This window comes from Lepidochelys kempii, chromosome 24 (assembly GCF_965140265.1).
Source record: "Lepidochelys kempii isolate rLepKem1 chromosome 24, rLepKem1.hap2, whole genome shotgun sequence".
NCBI lineage: Eukaryota > Metazoa > Chordata > Testudines > Cheloniidae > Lepidochelys > Lepidochelys kempii.
Genome location: NC_133279.1, coordinates 1215988 through 1243929, shown reverse-complemented (window position 1 = coordinate 1243929; position 27942 = coordinate 1215988). Strand labels below are relative to the sequence as shown.

Below are 27942 nucleotides of genomic sequence, written 5' to 3'. Positions count from 1 at the left end.
CCGGAGCTGGCGGCGAGGCGCTGGGGCTGCGGCTGCACCGGGGGCCGCGATGGGGCTGTGACAGCGGCGGGGCCGGCCGAGGGGGGCAGCGCTCAGCACCCGGGGCCGCCTCCCCCACGCCCCGTCGGGCACCCGGAGCTGCAAGGACGGAGCGCGGGGGGGCTGCTCGCAGAGGTAAGGGGGGGCTGCTGGGACAGATGCAGGCTCTGCCCCCCCCCCGATGGGTCCCTGCCCCTGGGGGGGCAGCCCCGCCAGGCAGCGGCTCCTCGGAGGTGATGGGGGGGAGGAAGAGGATGAGGAAGGTGCTGCGGGAAGGGGGGGGCTCCTGCAGGGAGGGGAAGGGGCCAGGTGGGGGGGAGGGGGGCGGTGCAGGGGGGCAGTGGGGGGGGACCGTGCGCGGGGCGGCAGGAGATGATGTGGGACCCCTGCTCCCAATTCTCCGCCGGGCAGCGGGGGGGGACGCTGCGGAGGATTCTCCCAGCCCCGCTCCGGTTTTTGGCGGCGCGGGGGGGTTCCCCCCCCTCCCCGCTGCGGGGCCCGGCCCGGCTCGGCTCTGGCCCTCGCTGCGGCTGGAGCAGAATCTGCTTTCGTGTCATCCGGGCTGGGGGCCCCCCCGGCCGGTGCTGCAGCCTGCAGGGCCCGCGCCGCATCCTCGCCTGGGCCGCTCCCTGCTCCTGGGCCGGGCTGGGGAAGGGGGCAGGGACCGGGGCTGGGGACCCGGATTTCCCCGTGGGAGAGGCACCGGCTGGGCCCATCCCCGTGGAGGCCGCTTTACCCCCGAGCTCTGTGAGCCCCAGCTGGAGTCCAGCCCCTCCACCCCCCATGCAGCCCCCACCTGGGGACCGCGCCCCGCGTGTTGGGGGAGCTCGGGGGTGTCGCACCCGCCGGTCTGAATAAACCCCCTGTCCCAGCCCAGCTGGGTTTGGCTCCAAATGTGTTGGGGACATATTTAAACCTGGCAGGAGGGTTTTTTTGGGGGGCCCCTTCTCCCACCCCCAGTGGAAGGAGCTGGCAGAGCCCAAGTGGCCCCTGGGTGCAGAAATCAGCCAGCTCCCCTGGGGCCGTTTCTTCTAGTTTTATTCTGCCTGTCAGAGTAGCACCTGCCCCCCCCCCCGAGATCGAGGGCGGCCACCCTGTTGTGCCGGGTGCCCAGGCCCTGACCGAGGATCCGGGGCTGCCCCGTTGTGCCAGATCTGTGGAGACCGAGGAAAACGCAGTCCCTGCAATCACCACCTGAATGGGCCTAGGCAGGATTGTTCTCCCCTTTTACAGTTGGCACCGGAGGCCCAGAGGGCTTCAGTGACGGGTCCAAGGGCCCTCGGTGGCAAAGCCAGGAGTGGGCGTCCTGTCCTAGATCAGCCTCTGAGCAGCTGCAGCCGGGCAGGAAATGTCTGGTGCCGTTATGGTGACCAGAGAGCAAATGTGAAAATTCGTGACGGGGGTGGGGGGTAATAGGAGCCTATATAAGAAAAAGACCCCAAAATCGGGACTGTCCCTATAAAATCGGGACGTCTGGTCAGCCTGGCTGCAGTGGCCCTGTGGTCCTGGGAGCGGTGCAGCCCGAGCCCTGCTTGCAGTCCGGGCTGTCTGTTACTAACCTCTCGGGGTTGCAGGCCCCTAGCAGGGGATGCATGGACCCCACTCCCCTCCCAGAGCTGGGAATAGAACCCAGGAGTCCTTGGCTAGGGCTCTCTGCTCTGGGTCGCCCCGCCTGGGGCTTTCTCTGCCCTGAAGGCCCAGCTGCTGCCACCTGCAGAGTCCCCAGAGGCGTGAGCATGGGGCAAGGAGGGGGGCGAAGCTGGGGCCCTGCCTCCATCCCCCTGGCTGGGCTCCCTGTGGCATGATTGTGGTCTCTGCACCTACGGCCTCCGACCCATCCCCCCTCCGCTTCCTGTCGCGGCGGCTCTGCTTTCAGGTCCTGGCGGGGCTGCCGAGGCCGGCGTGCAGGGCCTGGCTCGCTGGCCTGCACCTCGTGGCCACACGCAGGGGCGTGATGAGCAGCCAGGATGCCTGGGTCCTCTGCCCGGCTGTGCCCCTGCCTCGGCGGCCTTTCCCCACCGTTCAGGCTCTTGCCTCCGTGGCCCCTCCGTGGCCCCACTCTGCGCTGGGCGTGTTACTGACGGGGGCCCGTGGCAGGGTTATCCAGCAGCCTCTGCAGACCCCCGGGCCTGGCGGGGAGTCAGAGCCAAGCTGGGGGTGCGCGGGCAGCAGCAGCGCAGTGGGACCCCCTTTTGCCAGGGGCTGCAAGGCACCCGGGGAGAGGGAGACCCTCCCCGCTTCACAGGGAGTCTGCCTCAGAGCTGGGAGCTGAACCCAGGTCTTCCAAGTCACAGCCCAGCACCGGAAACACGGGCCCGGCCAGCCTCTGGAAGATGGGGCGATGAGGTGCATGGGGCCGTACTCTCTGTGCTGTCAATGGCTCTCGGTCTGACATACCCAGGTGGGGTCTGGTCTAGCTGCCTGCAGCCTCTCCCGGCTCCTGGGACACGGTGCAGGAGATCTAGGCCAGGGTCTCCGGGAGCCGCCTCCAACCTGGGCAGGGTGCTCTGCGTGTGAGCTCAATGCCTGGGGTTCCCGGAGTAGCTCACCCCGGCTCTCTGGGCAGCTTGGAGTAGGCCACGCACGTCCCCAGGCGGGAGCTCCCGACACGGCTGACCCCTGCTGCCCACGGACACTGGACAGGAAACAGCCAAGCCCCCGGGTGCTGCCGTGTGTGGGCCCCTATCGCCCCCTGCTCTGACGGTTCTGAGGAGGCTCCTGCCATGCTGATCCCAGCAGCGACTGTCTCAGACCCTTGGGGCCGGCCCGGAGCTCCAAGTCTCCACTGGGGCCATGCGCAGAGCTGGGTGGCCTGGTGACCTGGCTCACAGGGTGTGTCGGGGGCAGGTTGGGAGGGCCAGGCCTGGGCACACGGGTCGGTGGTTCTAGGCCCTGCGCGTGCCATACGCAGTGCCCCTATCGGCAGCATGGGAACGGGACCTGTGCTGGGCGTTCCCCCCACTGCAGGCCTGGAGCAGGCCGGCTACAAGCCAGCAGCTGCCCATGTACTGGCGTGGGAGGAGGCCCAGCGAGCCAGACGGGAGGTGGCTGAGCCCTGTCTCGGGGGTCTCACAGCCACACGTGTCCTGGGGCTGCATAGCTGAGCTGTGTCCTGGCCGGGCAGGAGCCGCTCACCCTGCTGGGCTCCCAGGGAGCAGCTCCCACAGCCTGGGCTGCCTCCATTCCCCACAGGCTCCATCGGGCGCAGGATCCGCGGGACTCTCCGCTGGCGTGTGGGAAGGGGGTGCCTACACCCAATCCAGGGGTGCATCTAGGGACTTTCTAGAGCAACTGCTGAGCGGTGGGAGGCAGGGCTGGGGTAGCAGGGGGCTGCAGGTCGGGAGTGAGGAGCATGGACACAGGTCTGTGTGTGGTGGGGGGTGAGGGGAGAGCGCTCAGGGCTGGGGTAGCAGGGGGCTACAGGTCGGGAGTGAGGAGCATGGACACAGGTCTGTGTGTGGCGGGGGGGCATCACAGGTTGGCACTGGGGGCTCCTGCCCTATTCCTGGCTCTGGTCAGTTTGACTTGATCACAATCACCCCCAATCCCCTCCCCTCCCTCAGCCCCCGGGAGGGGGTAGTCGGGGAGCCACAGAAGCTGCCGGCACTTTCTGGGCTGTGGGTCCAGGAGCTGCAGGGTGGGAAAGGGGGTCTCTGGCTCTCCTGATGTGTTTCTCTCCCCCTTCCCCTCGGTGCAGGGTCTCCCATGGGCCTGACTAGCCGGACGTGGATGCCATGGAGCTGTGTGCAAAAAAACACCCCCCAGGTAAGGGGTCCTGCGGGGGGCGGGTCTGTGTAATGAAGAGTGTCACATTTTCCTTCTGCAATTCCCACCCACCGCGGGAGCGGAGTTGCTTTAAATATTTAAATAAGGCTAAAGTCATGGGGGGGGGTTAATTTGGGGGCAGTGACGAGTTTTGGGGCCAATGAGGTTGGACGTACACTGCAGAAATTGCCTCTCTTCTCCCCCCTTGCCCTGGGCCTGCAGCTTGGGTTCGGGGTTTCTGTATGACTGGGGGGTTGGAGAGCTGGGGGTGCTTGTACATCCCTTGGGGCGCAGAGTTCCCACCCCCTTAATCTCTGGGGAAGGGGGGCAGAGCAGAGCTCCTGCACTCCAGAGCTCTGACCTGAAACCAGATCCAGACTGAGAGGCTTCTGCAGAGCTGCGGGGGCTGTGGGTCAGGATTGGGGGGGCCTGGCAGAGCTGGAGGGATTGGGGGGGTCTGGCAGGGCTGGGGAGCTACGGGGGGGCCGTTAGGGAAGCTTCCATCTCGCTCCCAGGCCCCCCCCCGGAACCTCACAGCCGGGCATGTGTCTGCTTGGGGGGGCTCTGGGGCGGGCTCAGTGCAGCGGTTGCCCCGGCAACACCGTCCCGGCCCCAGTGGCTGGTGCGTGGTGGGGGTGAGCCCGGCAGAGCCCCTCCCGAGGGGGCATCCCAGGCAGGGGAGTGGGGATGGCCCGGTTAGGACGGGCGAAGGAGCTGCAGAGCACGGAGCTCCCCCGGAGCCATGACCGGCCCCAGGGAGATGCTGGAGAAATAGTCGGGGGCCAGCGGGAGCTGAGGGGCAGGTGCCTGCAGCAGGGGGGAGGGAGGGCTGCATGGGGGGCTCGGCCGGAGGGGCAGGTGCCTGCAGTGGGGGTCTGCATGGGGGGCAGGTGTCTGCAGGGGTGGGGAGCTGGGCTGGCGGGGGGGCAGGTGCCTGCAACAGGGGGCGGGGCTGGCAGCGTTGGGGGACGGGCTTGCAGTTCCGCGTGCAGTGGGGCTGGGAGGAGCTGGGGGGTCTCAGGCTCTGCCAGTGGGGCTGCGGAGCTGGCCGGGCGGCAGCTCCTGGGGGCTGGGTCTCCGTGCACCAGCCCCTCGGGCGGGACCAGCTGCAGCCCCTTCCTGGGGTGGGGGGGCGGCTTGCCCCAGGGTTCGCCCGAGTCCCTGCGTGACCTTGGAGGGCTTGGCCCCGGCTCCCGGGAAGTGGAGTGCAGGGCAGGGGGGCTGGAGGCCAGGGGTGACTTCCAGTGTGAATGGGGGGGAGGGGGCTTAATGGTGCATCCTCCCAGAGACAGCCCCAGGGGACGGGGCACAGGGCAGGGCTGCAGTGTACACCCCGCTATGGCTCCTGCCTCTTCCTCAGCACAGGGGCCTGTGTAACCAGTGGCTCCGAGTGAGGGCAGCCAGCCCCCCAAACTCCCCCAAGGTTGGGCTAGCAGGGGCTGCAGGTCAGGAGTGAGGGGCACCGGCAGAAGTGGTGCGGGGAGTGGGCCCGTGTCCCATCAAGGTTATCCTGTACCCAGAGCGTTGGCTATGGGCTGGGGTAGTGGCCCGGGCGGGGTGGGGGGCATGTGCCAGGGCTCCGTCGGGCTCCCTCTGACCCGGGTTCTGTTGCAGAGGAAGAAAGGCGGGTGAAGGCCAACGCCCGAGAGTACAACGAGAAGTTCCAGTATGCGGTGAGTGCCCTGGTGCCCACAGGGGGTGTATGCAGCTGCCCCCCACCTTCCAGGGCCCGGCTAATATGGGCAGGGGGGCTGCCGGGCAGGGCAGCTGGGCAGGACTCATGGGGTGGGGGTTAGGGAGGTGGAGGGGCCCACCCCAAAGGTTTCTCCCCATCTGTCCCCGAACCCCTGCTCTCCTCTCCTGAGCAGGGCCCCGGCAGAGGTGGGCTCTGGCTTGAGGTCTCTGCATGGGGCTGGGGGAGTGGGGCCCAGCCTGGGAAATGCGGGGTTGGGGGGGTGGCTCTGTTGGCCCTGGGGGTTGGGGGGCCTGCAGTGCTGGGGGGATCGTGGTTCTGGGTTGCGGGTCACAGACCTCATCTGACTCCTCTGGGGGTCGGGGGTGGGAGCTAAAAATGGGTTTTGTCCATGAGAAAATTCTGCTGCTGAGCGTCTATTAATAACACCGGGCTGGGACGTCCCAGCTGAGCGGGCCGAGGATGGGGCCCTGCTCCTGAGCCGCAAACCCTCCCATCCCCCGGCTTCTGGAGGTCCTAGGGGAGCCCCCACCAGCTCCTTCAGCCAGCACGCGGTGGGGGGAAGGGAGCAGCTCACCTTGGCCTCCCCCTTTTTGCTGTGGGAGGGGGCAGGGAAAGGTTACTAGTAGCTGCTCCCCGGGCCCAGCCTCTGTGCTATTTCAGGGCAGCTGGACCTGGGGGCCGGGCTGCTGCTCAGGGCCTGGTCTGGGAGTGTCTGGCATTGGGAGATGGTGGTGCCCTGCCTGGCAAGCTGCCGCGGGGGGGGCCAGCATCACTTCCCAAGATGCTGGTGTCACGGAGTCCCTGGGCGATGCTCTGGAGCTGCTCCCTACAAAGCCAGGCAGGACTCTGGGGAAGTCTCATCTCTGGGAGCAGCCTGTCTGCAGGACACACAGCTCACCCGGCTTCCACCTTCCTGGGTCTGACCTCGGAGCATTCAGCATCCTCTGCCCCTCCGTGCGCTTCCCCCCAGTGAGTCCACTCAGGTGGGGCTCCTGGGGAAGCCAGAGGGTCCTGCACCCCAACTCCGCAGTCAGACGTGACTCTCAGCCAGCCAGTAACCCAGAGGGTTTATTAGACGACAGGAACATGGTCTAACACAGAGCTTGCAGGTGCAGAGAACAGGACCCCTCAGCTGGATCCATTTTGGGGGGCAGTGAGCCAGACAACCCTGTCTGCCCTTCACTCCATGTCCCCAGCCAGACCCAAAACTGAAACTCTCTCCAGCCCCTCCTCCTCTGGGCTTTCCCCTTTCTCGGGGCCAGGAGGTCACCGGATCCCTTTGTTCTCCAACCCTTTAGCTCTCACCTTGCAGAGGGGAAGGGCCCAGGCCATCAGTGGCCAGGAAACAGGGTGTCGGCCAGTCTCTGTCTCCAGACCCCTGCACACACCTACCCTCTAGGGCTCTGCAAGGATCGTACACCCTTATCCCACCCCCTAGATACCTAAGAACTGCCTAGGGGAAACTGAGGCACCCCCACACTATTCAGAGGAAACATTAAAAACAGTCCCGCTTCATCACAGCTGGTTCTGCTTGTTTGCCCTGTTCTCCCTCCTGGGACTCTCAACACCGCCCCCCACCCCCCGTGTACAGGGGGGTAAACAGAGGCTGAGAGAGGGCCGGGACATGCCAAGGCGGCCCTGCGAGTCAGAGCTGGGACCAGAACCCAGGAGTCCAGGCTGCCAGCTCAGACGGTGGTTTTCCTCCTCTCTGAGCCTTGGGGCGTGTGGAATCTTGGAGAGCTGGGGGCGGGGGTGGGGGGAGATTCTTAGGGGGTCTCCATGGCTGGGGTTGGGCGCTTCAGGATGGAGCCTGTGGTCCGTGTCTCTCCTAATCCTGCCCATCTCACCCCCAGAGTAACTGTATCCAGACCTCCAAGTACAATATCATCACCTTCCTGCCCGTCAACCTCTTCGAGCAGTTCCAGGAAGTGGCCAACACCTATTTCCTCTTTCTCCTCATCCTGCAGGTGGGGGGACACGGTCCCGCCCTGGGGTACCATACAGTGGCTGGTGGGTGGGCGTCCCATGGGGAGGGGAAGGGATGGGCCCCTGTGTGGAGCCCTGCTGGGGATCCCTGCCTAGACTTGGGGGGAGATCCAGTGCCTTCTGCATGCAGCATCCCACCCTGCACGGGTGCCCTCTGGGGTGCCCGGGGCGGCGAAGGTGGGGTGCCTTTTGTGTTTAACCCCAGCCCCCTCTCTCCAGCTGATTCCCCAGATCTCCTCGCTCTCCTGGTTCACCACCATCGTGCCTTTGGTTCTCGTCTTAACCATCACAGCTGTCAAAGATGCCACTGACGACTACGTGAGTGCCCCCGGGGTGGGGGGGCGGGTGCTGGGGGGGAGCAGTGTTCCCTGCAGCGGCCCCTGGGCATGGGGAGGTGGAGCTGGTTCCGCTGTCCAGTGTGTGGTCAGGATGGAGCGGGGCCCTGCTCGGGCTCTGCCAAGCCCAGCTGCTGTCCCCCACCCCACTCCTGGCAAGGCCCAGGCTCGGCAGCCCGTGTTGGGGGCAGGTGGGGTGATGGAGCCCCTCCTGGGATCCCCTGACCAAGGTTTCTGCCTTCCCCCTCCAGTTCCGCCACAAGAGCGACAACCAGGTGAACAATCGCCAATCTCAGGTGCTGATCAACGGAACGTAAGTGTCCCGGGGCCCCGGCCTGGAGGAGCCCCTGGGGGGCCAGAGGGAGGCAGGTTCCCCAGCTGGAGAGGGGCTGTCTCCCCCCCCAGCATCCGGCACAGAAGTCCCATGGGAGAGGGGCTGGGGGGAGCAGGCCACCTCTGAAGAAGGGGTGGGGGGGGTTCAGGGCCGCTGCTCTCGTGGACTCGGGCAGGGAAAGGCCTTGGAGCCAGGGCACGGCTGAGATAACGGTGGGAGGGGGACTCCCTGGCCCCCCTGACTCTGCTCCTCGCGCCCCACAGCCTCCAGCAGGAGCAGTGGATGAATGTGTGCGTCGGAGACATCATCAAGCTGGAGAACAACCAGTTTGTGGCGGTGAGTCTGGCTTTCAGGTGGGGGGCAGGAGCCTGGGGGCGAGAGGTCCTCCCCCCGGGGATGTTCTGGCTCCCACCGCCTTGGCGAGGGGCGCTCTGGGCAGCCGGAGGCCGGCTGGCCTGCCTGGGTCTCGGAGCCCATGTCGCCCCCAGTGGCAGGGATATGGAGCATTGGGGTTGGGGGGTGGCAGGGACCCCAATGGCAGCTCAGCCCCGGCCGTTCCTCTCCCCTGGCAGGCTGACCTCCTGCTCCTCTCCAGCAGCGAGCCCCATGGACTGTGCTACATAGAGACGGCCGAGCTCGACGGGTGAGTGACCTCGCCTCTCCTTCGCCCTGCCAGCCACACGCATTCCCCCCACGGGGCTAAGGGGGTGGGACCGCCAGCCTCTCGGGGAGTGGGGGCAGGGGAGTAAGGTGGGGGCACCCCCAGCATGGATGCTGCGCCCATCAGCATGGCGGTTCAGAACCAGCAGGATCTGCAAGCCAGGGGCAGTTTGGGGCTGGGGCTGTGGGGTTGGGGGCTGGGGTGGGGGCAGGGTAGTTGCTCAGTTTGACAATCTGGGCTGAGTGCAGCCCTGAGGTGCCAGGGGAGACCTGGACTTTCGATCCCTTGTAGACTCCTCAAGGCCCCCACTGAGATGGGGGCATCCTGCCAGGTGCCGCTGTCACGGACCCACAGGGCGGGCCCTAGGCCCCAGCCCTGGCTATGCCCCAAGGGGTCCCATTCTTCCTTCAGGCTAGGCCCTGCGGCTGCAGCACCTCTCAGACCGAGCCTCTGGGCTGCAGCCCTCCTGCTTCGCCCCGTCAGCTCTGCCCAGCGAGTCTGACTGAGCCCGACGCCCACGGCCCCTGCGGGGTCCAGGCATCCCTGGGGTTGGCAGGGCACCCGGCAGCGTTCTCAGAGCCCCGGAGCCCAGTGTGGGGAGTCCGGAGACTCGCCCACAGAATAAAGGTTACGTCCATTGGTTGGCCTGACCCACGTCCCACCCAGCCAGGTGCTGTGGGCTCCATTCCTGGCTCAGGCTCTCCAGCTCTGTCAGGCACCGCTGAGAGCTGTCTCCCCCCCGAGCCTGCCCTTATCCCAGCTCCCGCAGGCCCGGCTGAATTCAGGAGCGTCACTTGCTCGGTCTTTGCGGCCCCTCTGTCCCCGTGCGGGGTTTGAGCCAGGACCCAGCCAGGCCGTGCTGCCCAGTTTTGTGACCCAGCTGCGCCCCGGAGCAGTTCGTCCCCCCGTTGGCACCCGCGGGCTGGTAGCGCCAAGCCCAGTGAGTTGCGGCCCGGCGCGTCAGTCTCACAAGTATGACAGGCCTTTCCCGCGCGGGCACGGCCGCTGGCCAGGACGGGGGCATCGCACTGGGCACCGCACAGATGCAGCGGGGGCATGAGACAGGCCCAGGCTAGGCAGGGAGTGGGGCCAGAGCTGGGACTAGAACCCAGGTGTCCAGGCCCCTGTTCTGTGCCCTCGCCCCGGCCCACGCTGCCTCTCCTTCCAGAGAGACCAACATGAAAGTGCGCCAGGCCATTCCTGTCACCTCGGAGCTGGGGGACATCCGCAAGCTGGCCCAGTTTGATGGTGAGTGCGGGGGTCGGGGCGGCTCTGCACCCTCAGCCTTTCTGTCTCTGCATTCTCATGACTTGCTGGGGGGGTGACGCTTCTGGGGGTTTCCTGAGGCGTTTGGGGTGAATTCCTACCCCCTGCTCACAGCGGGAGGGAGCCCTGTCTGTGCCCACCAGGGGAAACACTCCTCAGCCACCAGCTGTTGGCCACACAGGTGCTCCGCTCCGGGAGCCCTGCCCTTTCCCAATGCAGGCCAGCGGTTTACCCAGCCCACTTGGGTACGCTCAAGTGCCCCATCCCCAGCTGCCAGCACCCCCAGGGGCACCGACTCGCTGCCTCCGGGGAAGCAGGGCACCCAGGTCATGGGTTTCCCCCCAGTTCGACGCTCTCCTTAGCACGAGGCACTTTGGCAGGTTTAGAGTAAAACCAACCTGGCGTTGGCTGAACAGAGCTCGAGGGAGAGATTCCGACATAAGCCAGCCTAAGGATCTGGAAACGTTAAGGCTACCGGTAAAAGGAACGTAAGACACAGTTTATAGCCTGGACTTAGTAACCAGTGACTTTCCTGGCTCATTCGGTATTTCTCACCCACAGCCTGGTCCCTGCAGCGCGTGTCCCGTCCGGAGAGTAGGGAGCCATTTGTCATGAGCCGGACCCTGCTGGCAGAGTCCCTGTCACGGGTCACCTCTGGGGCCGGTTCTGCTCCGACACAGGCTTTGAGCCCAGCGGCTCCGCTGCCAAGAGCGCTCGGGGTTTGTTTGTCCCGTAGGTCTCCAGCTGGGAAACACAGGCTGTCTGGCAGCTGCCCTTCGTCTCAGCCTGGCTGGGGCAGCTCCCTGCCTCCCCCTCACGGCAGCACGCGGGAACCAGGCCAGCGCCCACCCCCTGGGGCGAAGTGCTGAGGAGAGGGTCAGACCCGGGGTGATAGACCTGCCTGCTCCTGCCCCGGTGTGTCTGTGTCACTGGGGTGGCTCATCCCTGGATCCAGCTCTGCTCCTGCCCCGCTCTCTCCAGCGCCCCCTGCTGGGGGGGGCCGGGGATGTCTGAAGGAAGCTCTCGGCCCCGTCTGAATGCCAGCCCCTGCACCCAGGTTGCCCGAAGTCTGTGGGGCTGGGGGCTGTGCCAGGAGCACTGGGATCGGAGCTGGGCTCCGGTGTCCAGCGCTGGGCTGAGGGGTACCAGGCTGCTGGCTCTCTCCCCAGGTGAGGTGATCTGCGAGCCCCCCAACAACAAACTGGACAAGTTCAGCGGGACCCTGTACTGGAAGGAGAACAAATACCCGCTGAGCAACCAGCACATGCTGCTGCGAGGCTGCGTGCTGCGTAACACCGAGTGGTGCTTCGGCCTCGTCGTCTTCGCAGGTGGGGGCGCGGGGCTGCCACAGCCCGGGGCCCGTCCCCTCATCCCCACGGCCCGCTCTGCCGTGGAGTCAGCCCTCCCATGGAGGGGGCTGTTCCCGGCCACGTGGCCGACCAGGTGTCGGGCAGAGCTTCAGCGGGGTCCCCCTGCATGGGCCGGTGGGAGTCCCGGGGGGCACTGGGGTGGGAGCCAGGGGGCGCCCAGTGACGTGTTTCCCACCCCCCAGGTCCTGACACCAAGCTGATGCAGAACAGCGGGCGGACCAAGTTCAAGAGGACAAGCATCGACCGGCTGATGAACACGCTGGTGCTCTGGGTGCGAGTGAGATGGGGGCTGTGGGAAGGAGACGCCCCGGGCGGGTGGAAGATCTCCCGTGTGCCGGTTCTGTTACCCCGTCTCGGCTACAGCCCGCCACCCCCTACGCATGGCCCTCCGGGCTGGCCCCGGATCGCTCCCTTCCGGGCGCAAAGGGCAGGGCTGCCCCCTAGTGGTGCTGAGGCACCAGGACATGACGTTCCTGGAAGCTTTTAAACCTAGAAAGGCATAAAGAACTGCAGAGGCCCCACCCCCCAGGTGCGCGGCCTGCCCCGATCCTGGGCTGGGGGACCTGGCCCCACCCCCCGGGTGCGCGGCCGGCCCCGATCCCGGGCTGGGGAACCTGGCCCCATCCCCCAGGTGCGTGGCCAGCCCCAGTCGGAACGGGGTAGCAGTGCAAATCTCTCGATGGGCTCTGACCCCTGCCCTCCCTCTGGCAGATCTTCGGGTTCCTGGTGTGCATGGGGGTAATCCTGGCCATCGGCAATGCCATCTGGGAGCACGAGGTGGGAGCCTGCTTCCAGATCTACCTGCCCTGGGACGAGGCGGTAGACAGTGCCTTCTTCTCCGGCTTCCTCTCCTTCTGGTCCTACATCATCATCCTCAACACCGTGGTGCCCATCTCACTCTACGTCAGGTAGGCAGCACCTGGAGAGCAGGAGCCGGCAGCAGTGGGGCTGGGGGCCGCTGCCGGGCTCCTGCCGTGGTGCTTCCCTGGGGTCAGGGGGCACAGTCACTTGGGGGGCAGAAGCCCAGGCCTGGTGGGGCAGCCTGGGAAGGCAGGGGAGGTGGCACATGGGAGGTGCAGGTAGAAGGCCAAGGAAAGGGGTCTGTGACTGGGGGACTCAGGGAAAGAGGGTGCGTGTTGGGGGAATCCAGGGAGTGTGGGGTGGTGGAGATGGGGGGAGGGACAAGAGTCCAGTGTGTGTGGAGTGCCCGGGGAGGGGGACCAGGCTGATGGGGGATGCCTGGGGAGGAGGTACCTGGCTGTGTGTTTGGAGGGATGAGGGGGGGGTACCGGGCTGTGTTCGAGGGAGGTGCCCAGGGAGAGGGTGTCACGGAGTCCCCGGGCGATGCTCTGGAACTGCTCCCCACGAAGCCAGACAGGACCCTGGGGAAGTCTCCTCTCTGTGAGCAGCCTGTCTGCAGGACACACAGCTCACCCGGCTCCACCTTCCTGGGTCTGACCTCGGAGCATTCAGCCTCCTCTGCCCCTCCATGCGCTTCCCACAGCGAGTCCACCCAGGCGGGGTCCTGGGGAAGCCAGAGGGTCCTGCCCCCCAACTCCGCAGTCAGACGTGACTCTCAGCCAGCCAGTAACACAGAGGGTTTATTAGACGACAGGGACATGGTCTAACACAGAGCTTGTAGGTACAGAGAACGGGACCCCTCAGCTGGGTCCATTTTGGGGGGCAGTGAGCCAGACAACCCCATCTGCCCTTCACTCCATGTCCCAGCCAGCCCCCAACTGAAACTCCCTCCAGCCCCTCCTCCTCTGGGCTTTGTCCCTTTCCCGGGCCAGGAGGTCACCGGATCCCTTTGTTCTCCAGCCCTTTAGCTCTCACCTTGCAGGGGGGAAGGGCCAGACCCCTGCACACACCGGCCCTCTAGGGCTCTGCAAGGATCATACACCCTTACCCCACCCCCCAGATACTTAAGAACTGCCTAGGGGAAACTGAGGCACCCCTACACTATTCAGAGGAAACATTAAGAACAGTCCCACTTCGTCACAGAGGGTACCTGGCTGTGGGGGTGTTGGGGAGGGGATACCTGGCTGTGTTTGGGGAGGGGGTGCTGGGGAAGGGGTGCTGGGCTGTGTGTCAGTGGGGGGTACCAGGGAGAGGGTGCCGGGCTGTGTGTGTGCAGGGGGGTGCAGGGCTGTGGGGGTGTTGTGGAGGGAGTACCGGGCTGTGTTGGGGGGGGGGTGCTGGGGAAGGGGTGCTGGGCTGTGTGTGTGGGGGGGGTGCCGGGCTGCGTGCGGGGTGCCCGGGAAGGGCGGTGCTGGGCTGCATGCGGGGGGAAGGGGTGCAGGGAGGGGGTGCTGGGCTGTGTGTGTGTGGGGGGTGCCCAGGGAGGGGGTGCTGGGCTGCGTGTGGGGGGAAGGGGTGTAGGAAGGGGGTGCTGGGCTGTGGGGGGGGGAAGGGGTGCAGGGAGGGGGTGCTGGGCTGCATGCGGGGGGAAGGGGTGCAGGGAGGGGGTGCTGGGCTGTGTGGGGGGGGGAAGGGGTGCAGGGAGGGGGTGCCGGGCTGCATGCGGGGTGCCCGGGAAGGGCGGTGCTGGGCTGCATGCGGGGGGAAGGGGTGCAGGGAGGGGGTGCCGGGCTGCGTGCGGGGTGCAGGGAGGGGGTGCTGGGCTGTGTGTGTGTGTGGGGTGCCCAGGGAGGGGGTGCCGGGCTGCGTGTGGGGGGAAGGGGTGCAGGGAGGGGGTGCTGGGCTGCGTGTGTGTGTGGGGTGCCCAGGGAGGGGGTGCCGGGCTGCGTGTGTGTGCGGGGTGCAGGGAGGGGGTGCCGGGCTGCGTGCGGGGTGCAGGGAGGGGGTGCTGGGCTGCGTGTGTGTGTGGGGTGCCCAGGGAGGGGGTGCTGGGCTGTGGGGGGGGGAAGGGGTGCAGGGAGGGGGTGCCGGGCTGCATGCGGGGTGCCCGGGAAGGGCGGTGCTGGGGTGCAGGGAGGGGGTGCTGGGCTGCGTGTGTGTGTGGGGTGCCCAGGGAGGGGGTGCTGGGCTGTGGGGGGGGGAAGGGGTGCAGGGAGGGGGTGCCGGGCTGCATGCGGGGGGAAGGGGTGCAGGGAGGGGGTGCTGGGCTGTGTGTGTGGGGGGGGTGCCGGGCTGCGTGCGGGGTGCAGGGAGGGGGTGCTGGGCTGCATGCGGGGGGAAGGGGTGCAGGGAGGGGGTGCCGGGCTGCGTGCGGGGTGCAGGGAGGGGGTGCTGGGCTGTGTGTGTGTGGGGGGTGCCCAGGGAGGGGGTGCTGGGCTGCGTGTGTGTGCGGGGTGCAGGGAGGGGGTGCTGGGCTGCGTGTGTGTGTGGGGTGCCCAGGGAGGGGGTGCCGGGCTGCGTGCGGGGTGCCCGGGAAGGGCGGTGCTGCTGCTCTCTGGTGGGGAAACATGTCGGCGTCTCCGAGGCCTAGGGCCCCCCGTGCCGTCCTGCTGGTCCCCCGGGCCTGGCTGCCGCGGCTCTGTCTGACCCAGCTGCCTGTGCCCCTCTCGCCCGGCCCCTGCCGCCCCTTCTCCCTCTCTTAATGTCTCTCTCTTTTCGTTCCCCAGCATGGTTCTGTCCCCTTAGCCCCGAGGTAAGAACGGGTCACTCCCGCCCCTCCCCTGAGCCTAGCCCCTCCGTTTCCTGCTGGGGGAGCTGGGGGGTCTTGCCGGGGCAGGGGGGAGATGGGGGCAGCTCTAGTCCATGGCTCTAGCACCGGGCCTGGCGCAGGATTCCTGGGGGTCAGCTGGTGCTGCCCCTCACTCCCACTCAAACCCCCCTTCCTCGGAGCCCCTCGGCTTGCAGCGCTTCTGCTTCTCCAGGCCAGAGACCGCGGCCAAGGGGCTGCGCTCGCCTGTGTTGGTCAATATGAGCGTAGGGGGGCCCGGAAACCAATGTAAGAGGAGTTAGCATGGTCCAGAGAGTGGGCACTGGGCCCCAGAGAGTGGGCACTGGGCCGGGGAGCCAGGACTCCTGGGTTCTATCCCCCTAGAGGGGATTGGGGCCTGGTGGGTTAGTGTGTGGGGGCCGGGAGCCAGGACTCCTGGGTTTTATCCCTGGCTCTGCGAGGGGAGTGGGGTCTAGTGGTTAGAGCGGGGATGGGGGCTTGGAGCCAGGACTCCTGGGTTCTATCCCCAGCTCTGGGAGGGGGAGTTGGGTCTAGTGGTTAGAGTGGAGCTGAGGGCTGGGAGCCAGGACTCCTGGGTTCTATCCCCCAGAGGGGATTGGGGCCTGGTGGGTTAGAGTGTGGGGGCTGGGAGCCAGGACTCCTGGGTTCTCTCCCCAGCCCTACCCCAGCCCTGTGTGACTGTAGGGTAAGTGCTGACCCTGTGAAATGGCTTAGCTGATGGAAGTGCCAGGGGTGCTGCGGGGTTGGCGGCTGGCGGCAGTGAGTTGCTCCCCAGCGGGGTGCTCCCCACCCAGCCGTGCTGAGCCCTGTGCCCCCTCCCTCCCTGCGTGCAGCGTGGAAGTGATCCGCCTCGGCCACAGCTACTTCATCAACTGGGACAAGAAGATGTACTGCGTGCAGCGCCAGACGCCGGCCGAGGCCCGCACCACCACGCTCAACGAGGAGCTGGGCCAGGTGGAGTACATCTTCTCCGACAAGACCGGCACCCTCACCCAGAACATCATGATCTTCAGCAAGTGCTCCATCAACGGGCGCAGCTACGGTGAGCGGGGCCGGGGGCCAGAGCCGCGGGGGGCCGGGGGCCAGAGCGGCTGGGGGGCTGGCGGCCAGAGGGGCTGGGGAGCAGGGCAGTGGGAGGGGGAGAGGACGTCTTTCCGTGGCCCTGGTGGTGGCTCTCCCCATCCCCAGGTCAGGCAGGGGTGGCCATGCTCCTCTGCTCCCTGGGGCACTTACTGTGGGGTGCCCCCCAGCTCCCTGGATGCTGGGACACCCCTCCTGCCAGGGCTGTCCAGGCAGCAGCTCTGGGAGGGGACCAGCCAAAGGAGCCAGTCCTGGTGCCTCTGCAGGCTCCCTGTGTCCACCTGCTCTCCGTCTGTGCCTGCTTCGGGGGTGTGGGGGAAACAGGTGAAGCTGGGTGGGATGGGGGCAGCTGCTCGTTCTGTCGGGCGGCTCTGTCTTGGGGACAGCGTGGCTCCTGTGGGGCGGGGGGCTCCCAGCACCCCCCCCCAGCGATGCTGTGCTGGCTGGTGTCCCCACATTAACCCTTTGCCCTCTGCATTTGCAGGTGACATGCTGGACGTGCTGGGGCACAAGGCGGAGCTGGGGGAGGTAGGAGCTGCCCCATCCCTTGCGGGGAGGTGACTGAGATGGTCAGAGAGTCCCAGGGAGGTGGGCTCCATAGGGGGCTTGGGGTGCAGATCCCGGGCACTGGGGGTGGTCTCTGCATTTCAAGGGGGAGCCCTGCCCTCCAGGCCTCTTCGTGTTGTGGGGGGCAGGCTCTGGCATGCCCCTGTCCATGGCAGCAGGGGCCGGACGGGGGGGTAACTCTCTCCCCCTCCCTAGAGGAGGGAGCCGGTCGACTTCTCCTTCAACCCGCTGGCCGACCCGCGGTTCCGGTTCTGGGATGCCAGCCTGCTGCAGGCCGTCCAGCTCGGCAACCCCCACGTGCACGAGTTCTTCCGTCTGCTCTCGCTCTGCCACACCGTCATGTCCGAGGAGAAGAGCGAAGGTGGGTGGGCCACCCGGGGGCTTTGGTCGGGGGGGAGCTCAGGCTGTCCCCTGGGGAGGGCTCCAGCCGGGGGTGTGGGAAGGGGGCTTGGGGCGTCCCCTGGGGCGGGCTCGGGCCAGCGGGGGGCTCGGGTTGTCCCCCCTGGGGTGGGCTCTGGCTCTGAGGGGCTGGGGGGCTTGGGCCGTCTCCCCTTGGGGTGCAGTGGGTGCAGAGGGGCTCGGCCTGTCTCCCGTGTGGGGTGTTGCTGGTGGAGGCCGAGCACTGACACCCCCCCCCGCTGTGCCCCCCAGGAGAGCTGTACTACAAGGCGCAGTCCCCGGACGAGGGGGCGCTGGTCACGGCCGCCAGGAACTTCAGCTTCGTCTTCCGCTCGCGTACGCCCAAGACCATCACGGTGCAGGAGCTGGGCCGGGCCGTCACCTACCAGCTGCTGGCCATCCTGGACTTCAACAACGTCCGCAAGCGCATGTCCGTCATCGGTGAGCCGGGCGGGCTGGGCACAGAGGGGTGGCAGCGGGTGGTGGCAATTGTGGGGGGGTGGGGAATGGGGCAGGCTTGGGGGAGATCCTGTGAACAGTGGGGTGGAGGACGGCAGGGGCAGGGTCCCATGGGGACTGGCAGTGTGTGTGCCTGGGGGTCACAGGGAGTCAGCCGCAGGGACTGGGAGCAGGGGTTGTGGAGGGGACCTTCGGCTCCCTAGGATTTGCCAGCCTGAGGCTGCTGGTCCTCAAGCTCCCACTGCCCCATGGGCTGGGGGTCCAGCCGCTGAGCGTGCCATGCCCCACACAGTGAGCAGGGTGGGACTGGGGAACACGGGGGGGCTTGGGGAGGTGCAGGATCACTGACCCCTCTCCCCTCCCTCGGCACCAGGGGCCTGACCTTTGCCGTCTGCCCACGGAGGGAGAGCACGTTGACCTGGCTGGGCCCAGGCAGCGCTGGGCTCGGGGGTTGTTCCCCTTGGCGCACCGGGGTCTCTGGTCGCTCTGGTCCCTGCATGTCCCAGCAGTCCCTTGCTCCCCCTGCAGTGCGGAGCCCCGAGGGCCGGATCCGTCTGTACTGCAAAGGGGCCGACACCATCCTCCTGGAGCGGCTGCACCCAGCCCACCACGAGCTGCTGAACGTAACCACCGACCATCTGAATGTGAGTGGGAGTCCCGAGCGCGGGCTGCAGCTGGCCCTCCGGGGGCCAGGGGCCCTGATCCTTCGGGGACTGGGTGGATCACAGGGCAGCCTCGAATCGACCCGGGGTCCTGGGTGCCGCCGTGGGGCGCGTCGACCTGGAACTCCACTGCCAGCCTCTGCCCCCCAGGGCTGGCTGGGGGGACCCATCCTCGCTGCGCTGGGATTGGCCTGGCCCCCGTCTGGGTTGGGAGCTGACGCAGCCACTGCCCTGCAGGAGTACGCCGGCGAGGGGCTGCGGACACTGGTGCTGGCCTACAAGGACCTGGAGGACGGCTACTACAAGGACTGGGCCGAGCAGCTGCTGCGAGCCGGCACTGCCCCTGACGGCCGCGAGGACCGGCTGGCCCGGCTGTACGAGGAGGTGGAGCGGGACATGACGGTAGGTGGGCTGGGGACGCCGCCTGAGGGGCAGGCCGGGGCCATGGCGCAAGGCGGTGCCCCAGAATCACTGCTGTGTCTCCTCTCTCTGCCCAGCTGCTGGGGGCTACCGCCATTGAGGACAAACTGCAGCAGGGAGTCCCCGAAACCATTGCCATCCTAACGCTGGCCAACATCAAGATCTGGGTGCTGACCGGGGACAAGCAAGGTGAGGCTGGCTCTGCGCCAGGGGCTGGGTGGAGGGGAGCCGTTCTGGGCTGGCACCAGGCTCAGGCAGAGCACTCAGCCCCTCTGTCCTGGGGGCAGGACCCCCGTAGGCATCTGATGGCCAGCAGTGTAGGGAATCCTCCTGCAAGGCACCTTGGGGCGCAAAGCCCTGGTGCCCCAGGGTCATGGGGGGGGGGTGATGGAGACTGGGGTGACACAGAGGGGGAGTGGGCTGGGGGAGTTGATCCCCGCTGGTTTGTGGGTGGGGGGGCTCCCCAGGGGGTCCAATGGGCAGCGCTTGGGCACAAGCTCCCTGGCTCAGCCTGTGTCTCCCGTCCCCAGAGACGGCCGTGAACATTGGCTACTCCTGCAAGATGCTGACGGATGACATGACCGAGGTGTTCATCGTGACAGGCCACACGGTGCTGGAGGTGCGGGAGGAGCTCAGGTGAGGGCTGGGGGGGGCTGCGGGAAAGCAGAGCTTGGGGGGGGGCCTAGGGCTGCGGGGGGAGCAGGGAGGACACCCCAGCCCGGTCCCTGCGCTGCTGGTGGGAGCCCGGCTAAGCCTTCTCCTCCCCACTAGGAAAGCCCGGGAGAAGATGATGGACTCGTCGCGCTCCATGGGCAATGGCTTCTCCTGCCAGGAGAAACTCTCCTCTTCCTCGTCCGCTTCCCGGCTCGCCTCAGTGCTGGAGGCCATTGCGGGCGAGTACGCCCTGGTCATCAATGGCCACAGCCTGGTAAGGGGTGTGACGACACTTGGCCAGGCCGGGCAGGGAGGGGAGTGGTGTTACTGAGGGCAAACTCCCCACTCCCCTTCCAGTACCCCTCAGTCCTGACCCGCAGCCCCCTGGCTTCCTCCTACTCTACCGCCAGCTCTGCCGGTGCCCCCCGTCCCAACCGGTAACCCCCTGCCATTCTCTCCCTCGGTGCTCCTTGCCGTCCTTGATTGCCCTCAATGCTGGGTGTCCCTGCTGGGCTCAGGTCAGACCCCGGGCCTCATCCCCCATGAGCTTACCCATCCGTGCCCCTCCCCACAGGCCCACGCGCTGGAGGCCGACATGGAGCTGGAGTTCCTGGAGACAGCCTGTGCCTGCAAGGCCGTGATCTGCTGCCGCGTCACCCCGCTGCAGAAGGCCCAGGTGGTGGAGCTGGTGAAGAAGTACAAGAAGGCCGTGACGCTGGCCATCGGGGACGGCGCCAACGACGTCAGCATGATCAAGAGTGAGCGCTGGGGGCGTGCTGGCCGGGGGGGCGGCTCTGCCCGCGGGGCCGGGCTGGGGGTGGGAGGGGAGCACCGGTTTCCCACTGCAGGGGGTTGTGTGGGGCTGGGCACAAGCTGCTGCGGCCAGGGCTGCTCTGAGTTCCCTGCTGACCCACACATCTCTTCCCCCAACAGCTGCCCACATTGGCGTGGGCATCAGCGGGCAGGAGGGCATCCAGGCCGTGCTGGCCTCCGACTATTCCTTCTCCCAGTTCAAGTTCCTGCAGCGCCTCCTGCTGGTGCACGGCCGCTGGTCCTACCTGCGCATGTGCAAGTTCCTCTGCTACTTCTTCTACAAGAACTTCGCCTTCACCATGGTCCATTTCTGGTTCGGGTTCTTCTGCGGCTTCTCGGCCCAGGTGTGGTGCCAGGCTGCTGGGCCCTGGACAGGCCGGCTGAAGCCTCCTGCGGCTGCGGGAGCAGGGTTACCCGGGGCCGTGGGGCTTCCCTCCAGGCTGTGCCTGCTGGATTGGGCCCCAGCCGGCACCCAGGGGCCCCAGCCAGGATCAGGGCCCTGCCGTGCCAGCTGCTGCGTGGACACAGGGAGGGAGGGGCCCTGCCCTGCAGTTCCCCGTGTGCAGGGTGATGACGGGGGAGGGCTGCGTTGGGGCCTCGAGCACCCAGCCTGTCGTGGGTCAGCAGCTGGCACTGAACCTGGGTGGAAGCACAGCCTCTGCTGTGTGACTGCGGCCCAGGGCTGGGCTCAGAGAGCTGGGCTCTGCCGTGGCTGCATCCTCCCTGCCTTGCTGGAAGAGCTTGGAGGATGCCCAGGCAGGACTGGCAGGCCCCAGGTGAGCTCCCTTCTGGCCACCCTGCCCGGGCCTGATTCATTGGCCGGGGGCAGAGAACCAGGCTGGTCGTCGGGTCCTTCAGCGCTTGGGGATGGCCGGGGGGGAGCACAGAGCTGGGGGGAAGCACGTCTGGCTGGGGGAGCACAGAGCCGGGGGGTGTCTGACAGGGGGGAGCGAGTTGGGGGGGGCACGTGTCTCCGAGACAAGCAAGTGAGTGCCTTGTCCATTCCTGCATGCAGTGGGGCAGGGGGTGTTTTCCCCGCCCCCCTGCCCTGACCTCCCCTTTCTCGACAGACGGTCTATGACCAGTACTTCATCACCCTGTACAACATTGTCTACACCTCGCTGCCCGTGCTCGCAATGGGGGTGTTCGACCAGGTATGGTGGGGCTGGGGCAGGGTGGAGATCTGCTCCTGCTGGGGTGGCTGGGGGGGCCCAGCCTGTCTCCTGTGCTCCTGGAGCCCCCACCCTGCAGAGGGGCCGCAGGCGGGGAGAGAGGGAATTCTGTGGGGGCAGCAGGAGGCTGGCTGGGGGTCCCCCGTCTCCGGGGCCCTGGGCACTGCAGGGCCCTAGCCCAGCTGGGTGGGGTCAGGGCGAGCCCTCCCCTCCCCCCCGCCATGTGACTCATCTGCCCTGCTGGGACCCCTCCTCAGGGGCAAGAGGTGGGCTCTGTCCCTGGCCTGTTCAGCCCTCAGCTTCCCTGCAGGGGGCTGCTCCTGGGCGCGGGGACCCCAGGCTCACCCCTGCCATGCCCCCCCCTCGCAGGACGTGACGGAGCAGCGCAGCATGGAGTACCCCAAGCTTTACGAGCCGGGCCAGCTCAACCTGCTCTTCAACAAGCGGGAGTTCTTCATCTGCATCGCCCAGGGCATCTACACCTCCGTCCTCATGTTCTTCATCCCCTACGGCGTCTTCGCCGACGCTACCCGCGACGACGGTGCCCAGCTGGCCGACTACCAGTCCTTCGCTGTCACCGTGGCAACCTCCCTGGTGATCGTGGTCAGCGTGCAGGTGGGCAGCCCCCGTCCAGCCCCGGCTCGTGTATCCTGGTCCCGCAGGCCCCGGGACCCAGCGTGCGGAGCCGGCGTTCGGCTCTGCATCCGGCCTCGGCGCAGGGGGCTGGACTCCCTGACCTCGCGGGTCCCTTCCAGCCCCACGTTTCTCGCGGGTCCCATACGGGGTCAGGTAGCCCAGGAAGTGAAGCAGCCTGGATCTAAGCTGTTGATGAGGTGGCTGCATCTTGGCGCTGGGCGGAGTGCATGGCGCTCAGCCCTGGGAAGGGCGGTGGGCCAATGCGATGTGGTTTGTGATGCTGGGGGACTGAGGGCACTGCCCCGGGGCTGCCCATCGGCTCTCTCTGCCTGGCTCGGCAGCCTGTCTGCACTCCCCCCTGAGCTCTTCCCTCTTCCCCCAGATTGGGCTGGACACGGGGTTCTGGACGGCCATCAACCACTTCTTCATCTGGGGCAGCCTGGCTGTGTACTTCGCCATCCTCTTCGCCATGCACAGCGACGGCCTCTTCCAGATGTTCCCCAACCAGTTCCGCTTCGTGGGTGAGTCCAAGCAGCTGCATTTGCCTGGTGCTGGGTGCCCAAGGCGGGACCGACCGGTCCCCGAGATCCCCGCGATGCCAGGGCCTGACTGCATGAGACATGCCCTGGTGACTGCGCCCCATGCTGCAGGGGAAGGTGGAACAAGCCCCCAAGGTGCCTGCCGATCTGGCCTGGGGGGAAATTCACTCCTGACCCCACTGCGGGGCTCCCCAAGGCAGGCGAGAGCAGGTTTCTAGTGGGGCAGTGGCAAGGTTGCTGGGGAGCTGTCCCGGAGTCCCCGGGCGATGCTCTGGACCTGCTCCCTATGAAGCCAGTCAGGACTCTGAGGAAGTCTCTCTGTGAGCAGCCTGTCCCCAGGGCAAGCAGCCCACACAGCTTCCACTTTCCTGGGTCTGACCTTGGAGCATTCGGCCTCCTCTGCCCCTCCGTGCGCTTCCCACAGCGAGTCCGCTCATGCGGGGCTCCTGGGGAAGCCAGAGGGTCCTGCCCCCCAACTCCGCAGTGAGACGTGACTCTCAGCCAGCCAGTAAAACAGAGGGTTTATTAGACGACAGGAACAGGGTCTAAAACAGAGCTTGTAGGTGCAGAGAACAGGACCCCTCAGCCGGGTCCATTTTGGGGGGCAGTGAGCCAGACAATCCCATCTGCCCTTCACTCCATGTCCCAGCCAGACCCAAACTGAAACTCCCTCCAGCCCCTCCTCCTCTGGGCTTTGTCCCTGTCCCCGGCCAGGAGGTCACCTGATTCCTTTGTTCTCCAGCCCTTTAGCTCTCACCTTGCAGGGGGGAAGGGCCCAGGCCATCAGTTGCCAGGAAACAGGGTGTCGGCCATTCTCTCTGTCCAGACCCCTGCCCACATCTGCCCTCTAGGGCTCTGCAGTGATCATACCCCCTTATCCCATCCCCTAGATACTTAAGAACTGCCTAGGGGAAACTGAGGCACCCCCACACTATTCAGAGGAAACATTAAGAACATTCCCACTTCGTCACAGGAGCCCCATCCCCCTCCCGATCAGAGCCCCCTGTGAACTCTGCTGTTCTCCCTGCAACACGCCTGATTCCCGGGGGCCAGGGGGAGACCCCGGTGACAGCCTCATTTCTCTGCTGCCTCCTGCACCCCACTCCTGGTGCTGCTCCCACCTGCCTGGCTCTCAGGTCTCTCCCCCTTCTGCTGCCCAGGTAATGCCCAGAACACGCTGGCCCAGCCCACGGTCTGGCTTACCATCACCCTCACCACCGTGGTCTGCATAATGCCAGTCGTGGCCTTCCGATTCCTCAAGCTGGACCTGAAGCCTGAGCTGTCGGACACGGTGAGTGCGTGCGGCCAAGCCGGGGCCCCTGCGCATCCCCCAGCGCGGAGCAGGCCCCCCCACAGGGATCGGACGTCTCTCACCCCCAGCCCCCCATGCTCAGCTGAGGGCAAGGGGGCTGCCCCGCAGCGCCCCCTCTGACCAGTGCCGGGAAAGGCCTTGCCATGGAGCAGGGGGCCGGATCCATCTCCGCTCGGCCAGGGTTGTGTGGGGAGTTGTCTGCCCCCAGTGATCTCACCTCCCCCGCAGGTTACTGCCCCCTCACTGGAACGTCTCCATCGCTTTGGCCCCTGCCCCCGTCTCTGACCAGCTCCTTCTGCCGGAGCTGCTGGGGGGTCTCGGGCAGGCTTTTTACGGCCCCACTCACCCTGGCTGGGCCTTCGCCCCTGCCTGGCCCCCTGCAGTCTCACGAGAGGGCGGGCTGTGGGGTCTTTGGCTGGGCTCCTCACTCTGCCTCCCCCCCAGGTGCGCTATACCCAGCTGGTGCGGAAGAAGCAGCGAGCACGGCACCGCTGCATGCGGCGGGTGGGGCGTGCCGGCTCGCGGCGCTCCGGCTACGCCTTCTCCCACCAGGAGGGCTTCGGCGAGCTCATCATGTCGGGCAAGAACATGCCGCTCAGCTCCCTGGCGCTCTCCAGCTTCACCGCCCGCTCCAGCTCCAGCTGGATCGAGACCCTCCGCAAGAAGAAGGGCGGGGACAGCACCGCCAGCAGCCCCAGCGGGGGGGCCGACAAGCCGCTCAAGGGGTGAGGCTGGGGGGCTCCGATTCTTACCCCCGCCGGGGGCTGGGCGGCCCGTCAGCGCCCCTGGCTGTTCCCACCGCGGACCGTGGCTGGCTGCTGTGGGTGCTGCTCGCTTGGGAGACCCCCACCCATGGCAAGGGGGAGGAGCGCCCCGGGAGGCTCTCCAGGTGCTGAGGTTTGGAGGCAGAGTCTGGACCACAACCAACCGTGTAACCAAAAATCCCCCCACCCAGAGGGACAGGCGGCTCCCCCATCCGGAGCCCGGGCGCAGAGAGCCTGCAGTGTCTTTAATCGGGACCTCCACCCAGCCAGAGCGGACAGCTACCCTGAGTCACGCGCGAATGTAATGTGCTGGAGACACGGGGAGGGCCAGGCCTGGCAGGGGGCAGCTGGGCCTGGCAGCGCATGCCCCCCCCCCCCGCCACACGTGTCTTTTTTATAGATATCAAATGAGAAAAACAGCAGCCAACGGAGCCCCCACGTTTACGAAGTGACTCTTCTCTGTCCCCGCTGGCACTGGCTGCTCCTGGGGAGGAGCTGGCTGAGCAGAGACTGGCACAGACGTGCTCCCCACGCGAGCTGTGCCACTTCCAGGGCTGCGTGGGCGCCCCAGGAGGGCGGGCTATGGCCTTGGCCTTCTCCTGCAGCAGGGCAGGGGTGGGGTGGGGAGAGGGATGCCCAGGCATGGAGGAGTTATGGGTCCTGCCCTCTCTGGGGCAGGGCAAGTGCTGTAGCAAGGCTGGGCCCTCTCCTCTGCCCAGCTGGTTTCTACACATGGTGAAACCCTACGTGGCTGGGCGGAGACCCGATCCCCTGGGTGCTGCGCCCAGTCAGTGCCCACCCCGGGGCTGGAGGGCTGTGGCACCTGGAGCCGAGGCCAGAGCCGGGGAGGAAACCGGGCCCTAGGGAGCTGTTACAGACCAGAGCAAAACCGCGGTGGAAAGGGCCAGGAAACGCCCAGCGTCTGACCTGAGCCGGGCTCTGCGGGTTCCTGGCTGCAGGGGCGGCCCTAAGGTACTCCCAGCTTGGGGGTGGGGGGCGCAGCCGCAGGGCTTTTGGCTGCTAGTTCACCCCCCCTACCCCGACAGCTGGTGGAGCTTGGCTCTGGCCTCGTGCAGCCTCTGCCCAGGTCCTGGGACCAGCCCAGCTGATGGATTTGAAAGGGGAACCAGCCCCCCCCCCAACTCCTTTCTTTTCTGCGTGCCAGAGGCTTAGGCAAGGGGCTGGGTCCTGGGGTCAGCATTGTTGACGGGCTGATTGTGATTCATTCCCCGCAACAGGGAGCCTTTCACAATCGTCTGGGTGTTTTGGGCTCTGTTTCCCTTCCCCTCTGTGCTGGGAATGGGCAGGGTCCCGGGGGGTGGGTCTCCTGAGTCACCTTCCTTGGGGCTCCCCAGCCCCTCCACCTCCCATCCACGCTCCCCTGGGGAAGCGTCCAGCCTGCTGGCTGCTCCCTCGTGCCGCGCTGGCAGGTGCATGGCCCTTCTCTTGCACACGTATTCGTAGCTCATCTCTGCACGCTTCTTGTGATGCATTCCTCATGTCCTTTGCATGGCCCCTACCCACCGGTACCACCCCCGGCACGCCTGGTACGCACACTGCCCGCGCCCGGCTCACTGCGGTCAGTACCCCCAGCTGCTCTGGATCCCTCGGAGGTTGAGTTGCTTGAGGCTGCAGGATGTAGGAGACCCGGGGCTGTGGGCAGGCTGGGAAAGGTCCCAGGGCCCCCAGTGTGGGGATCAGCTCAGGTGTCAGCCCCCAGCGAGGTGGGATCCAGCTGGAGGCAGAGGGGTTCTCCCGTACTGCTCCTGGACACCCCCTGGGGAGGGTCAGTTGGGGTGTGTGGGGGGGCAAAATGGGCCCAGGCCAGTCTTGTGCAGGGCATGCCTCCTGATCCACCCCTCTTCCCTCCCCTTGATCCGTGTCTGTCCAGGGTGCCAAATAAGATGGGTGTGGGGGGAGGGAGAACCCAGTGTTCACTCCCCCCCCCCGTCCCATTCTGCCTTTGAATGGGAGGGGCTTTGCCAGCCAGGGGCAGGTTCGGGTGGGTGCTGTCACAGTTTCAGCCATTCTCTCCCCACCCGCAGCCGCTGGGGTTGACTACAGAGCTCGACCCACTTGACGAAGGAACAGTGTGCTTGGAGCGGGGGAGTGGGGTCTGAGACCCAGGACGCCTGGGTTCTATTCCCAGTTGTGACACTGACACCCTGTGACTGGCTCTGTGCCTCAGTTTCCCCACCCCCCACCTCCCGTGAAGTGCTAGAGTCTCCTGGGGGGCTGGGTTCTGGAAGGTCGGGGCAGCTTCGGGCATTGCTGTGGTTGTGTTAAGCCCTTCTGGGAAGGGGCGAGGGCTGGCGAGGCCTGGCTGGGGGAGGGCGTGGCCCCCCGTGTCTGACTTTTATACCAAAGAGGAACTGTCTGTTTGGGAGCTGGCTGGGTGCGCGTGTGCTAGAGTATCTATTTTTGGTTTTTTCTGTTTGTTTGGTGGGGGGAGGTGGCGTGGGCCGGGCCGAGGAGCAGTCGGTATAATTTATTACACATTTCTATACTTGCAGAATTGTATCATTTTATGGGTATAAAGAGAGAAAAAAAATAGCCTTTTATAAAAACGTCTCTTTCTGAGATCGTCTCACGTAGCCTCTGTTTTCTGCTGGGAAAGGGGAGAGGGCCAAGGCCCTGCCTGTGCCAGAGGGCTGGAGCTTGCCCCCAACTCCTCCAGCCCTGCCTCCAGGCCACCCATCACATCCACGCCCCTGGGTGCTCTGCAGACAACGGACCAGATTCTGCACAACGCTCGTTTGTTGTGTCTCCATGTAAACCCTGCACACGCCGGGCTCTGCAGTGCGAACACCCCTCTGGCTGCTGAAAAGCTGAATTCTGTGTGTGTTTGCTGCTCGCACACACAAACTGGGGCCCTGAGCGAGGGCATGGGCCAGTTCACACCTTGTGGAGCTGTTGTTTTAGGCTCTCTGTAAACTCAGGCAGGCATCAGCTACACTGTCATGGCATCTGCACAGCCGAGAAACTTCTTGTTTTTGGTAATGCAGCAGCTGTGATGCTGGGGCGAGGGCTTGAGTCTGTGTCTGTGGAATCCAAGGGCCCTGTTTGTATCGGGAGCAGGGCGCATGGAGCCTCCGCCCCTGCCCAGCATTAGCCCAGCTCAGGGTTCTGTTCTCCGTGGACGGCCAAGGCAGGAGCCTCCTCTCTGTTCTGCAGCCAGGACCTAAGCTGGGGAGCGTGAGGCTGAGAGTCAGGTGGGGGAGTCCGTGGCAGAGCTGGGTGCAGAACCCAGGTACCCATGGGGCTCAGCCTGGGGTGTTTACCCCACAGCTCCCTTGTGGGGCAGGCTCTGGATTTTAACTCTGTGTTACTGGGGGAACCTGTCAGCTCAGTTCTAGCCCCCTTTTGTTTAAAGAGCAAAAGTTCCCCCAAACCTGAGCCCGTCACTGCATAGGAGAATGCACCA

General features: G+C 66.3%; 1 protein-coding gene across 2 annotated transcripts; it reads left to right on the top strand.

Moving 5' to 3' along the window:
- Positions 1 to 27098, top strand: ATP8B2 (ATPase phospholipid transporting 8B2). Of its 2 annotated transcripts, XM_073323635.1 has the most exons (28): positions 1 to 174; positions 3737 to 3804; positions 5419 to 5477; positions 7354 to 7467; positions 7706 to 7804; positions 8073 to 8134; positions 8419 to 8491; positions 8728 to 8798; positions 9985 to 10064; positions 11252 to 11410; positions 11635 to 11723; positions 12164 to 12360; positions 15875 to 16083; positions 16606 to 16649; positions 16884 to 17049; positions 17340 to 17528; positions 18075 to 18190; positions 18446 to 18610; positions 18706 to 18817; positions 19159 to 19264; positions 19400 to 19556; positions 19857 to 20040; positions 20216 to 20439; positions 21166 to 21249; positions 21637 to 21882; positions 22286 to 22424; positions 23603 to 23733; positions 24199 to 27098. In XM_073323635.1, exons 2-28 carry the CDS (start codon positions 3774 to 3776, stop codon positions 24481 to 24483), a joined length of 3591 nt encoding a protein of 1196 aa, XP_073179736.1. In that variant the 5' UTR covers positions 1 to 174; positions 3737 to 3773; the 3' UTR covers positions 24484 to 27098. The 2 variants fall into 2 exon arrangements, with proteins under 2 accessions (XP_073179736.1, XP_073179737.1); XM_073323636.1 differs by lacking the exons at positions 1 to 174; positions 3737 to 3804; positions 5419 to 5477; positions 7354 to 7467; positions 7706 to 7804 and having other exon boundaries at positions 8070 to 8134; positions 8754 to 8798.
- Positions 27099 to 27942: the final 844 nt, after the last annotated feature.

Bases quoted from the DNA above. Each gene is read 5' to 3' on its own strand.
- ATP8B2 (XM_073323635.1), top strand. From the start codon at position 3,774: ATGGAGCTGTGTGCAAAAAAACACCCCCCAG. The intron at 7,468-7,705 runs GTGGGGGGACAC...CCCTCTCTCCAG, and splicing joins TCTTTCTCCTCATCCTGCAG to CTGATTCCCCAGATCTCCTC. The intron at 17,050-17,339 runs GTGGGTGGGCCA...TGTGCCCCCCAG, and splicing joins GTCCGAGGAGAAGAGCGAAG to GAGAGCTGTACTACAAGGCG.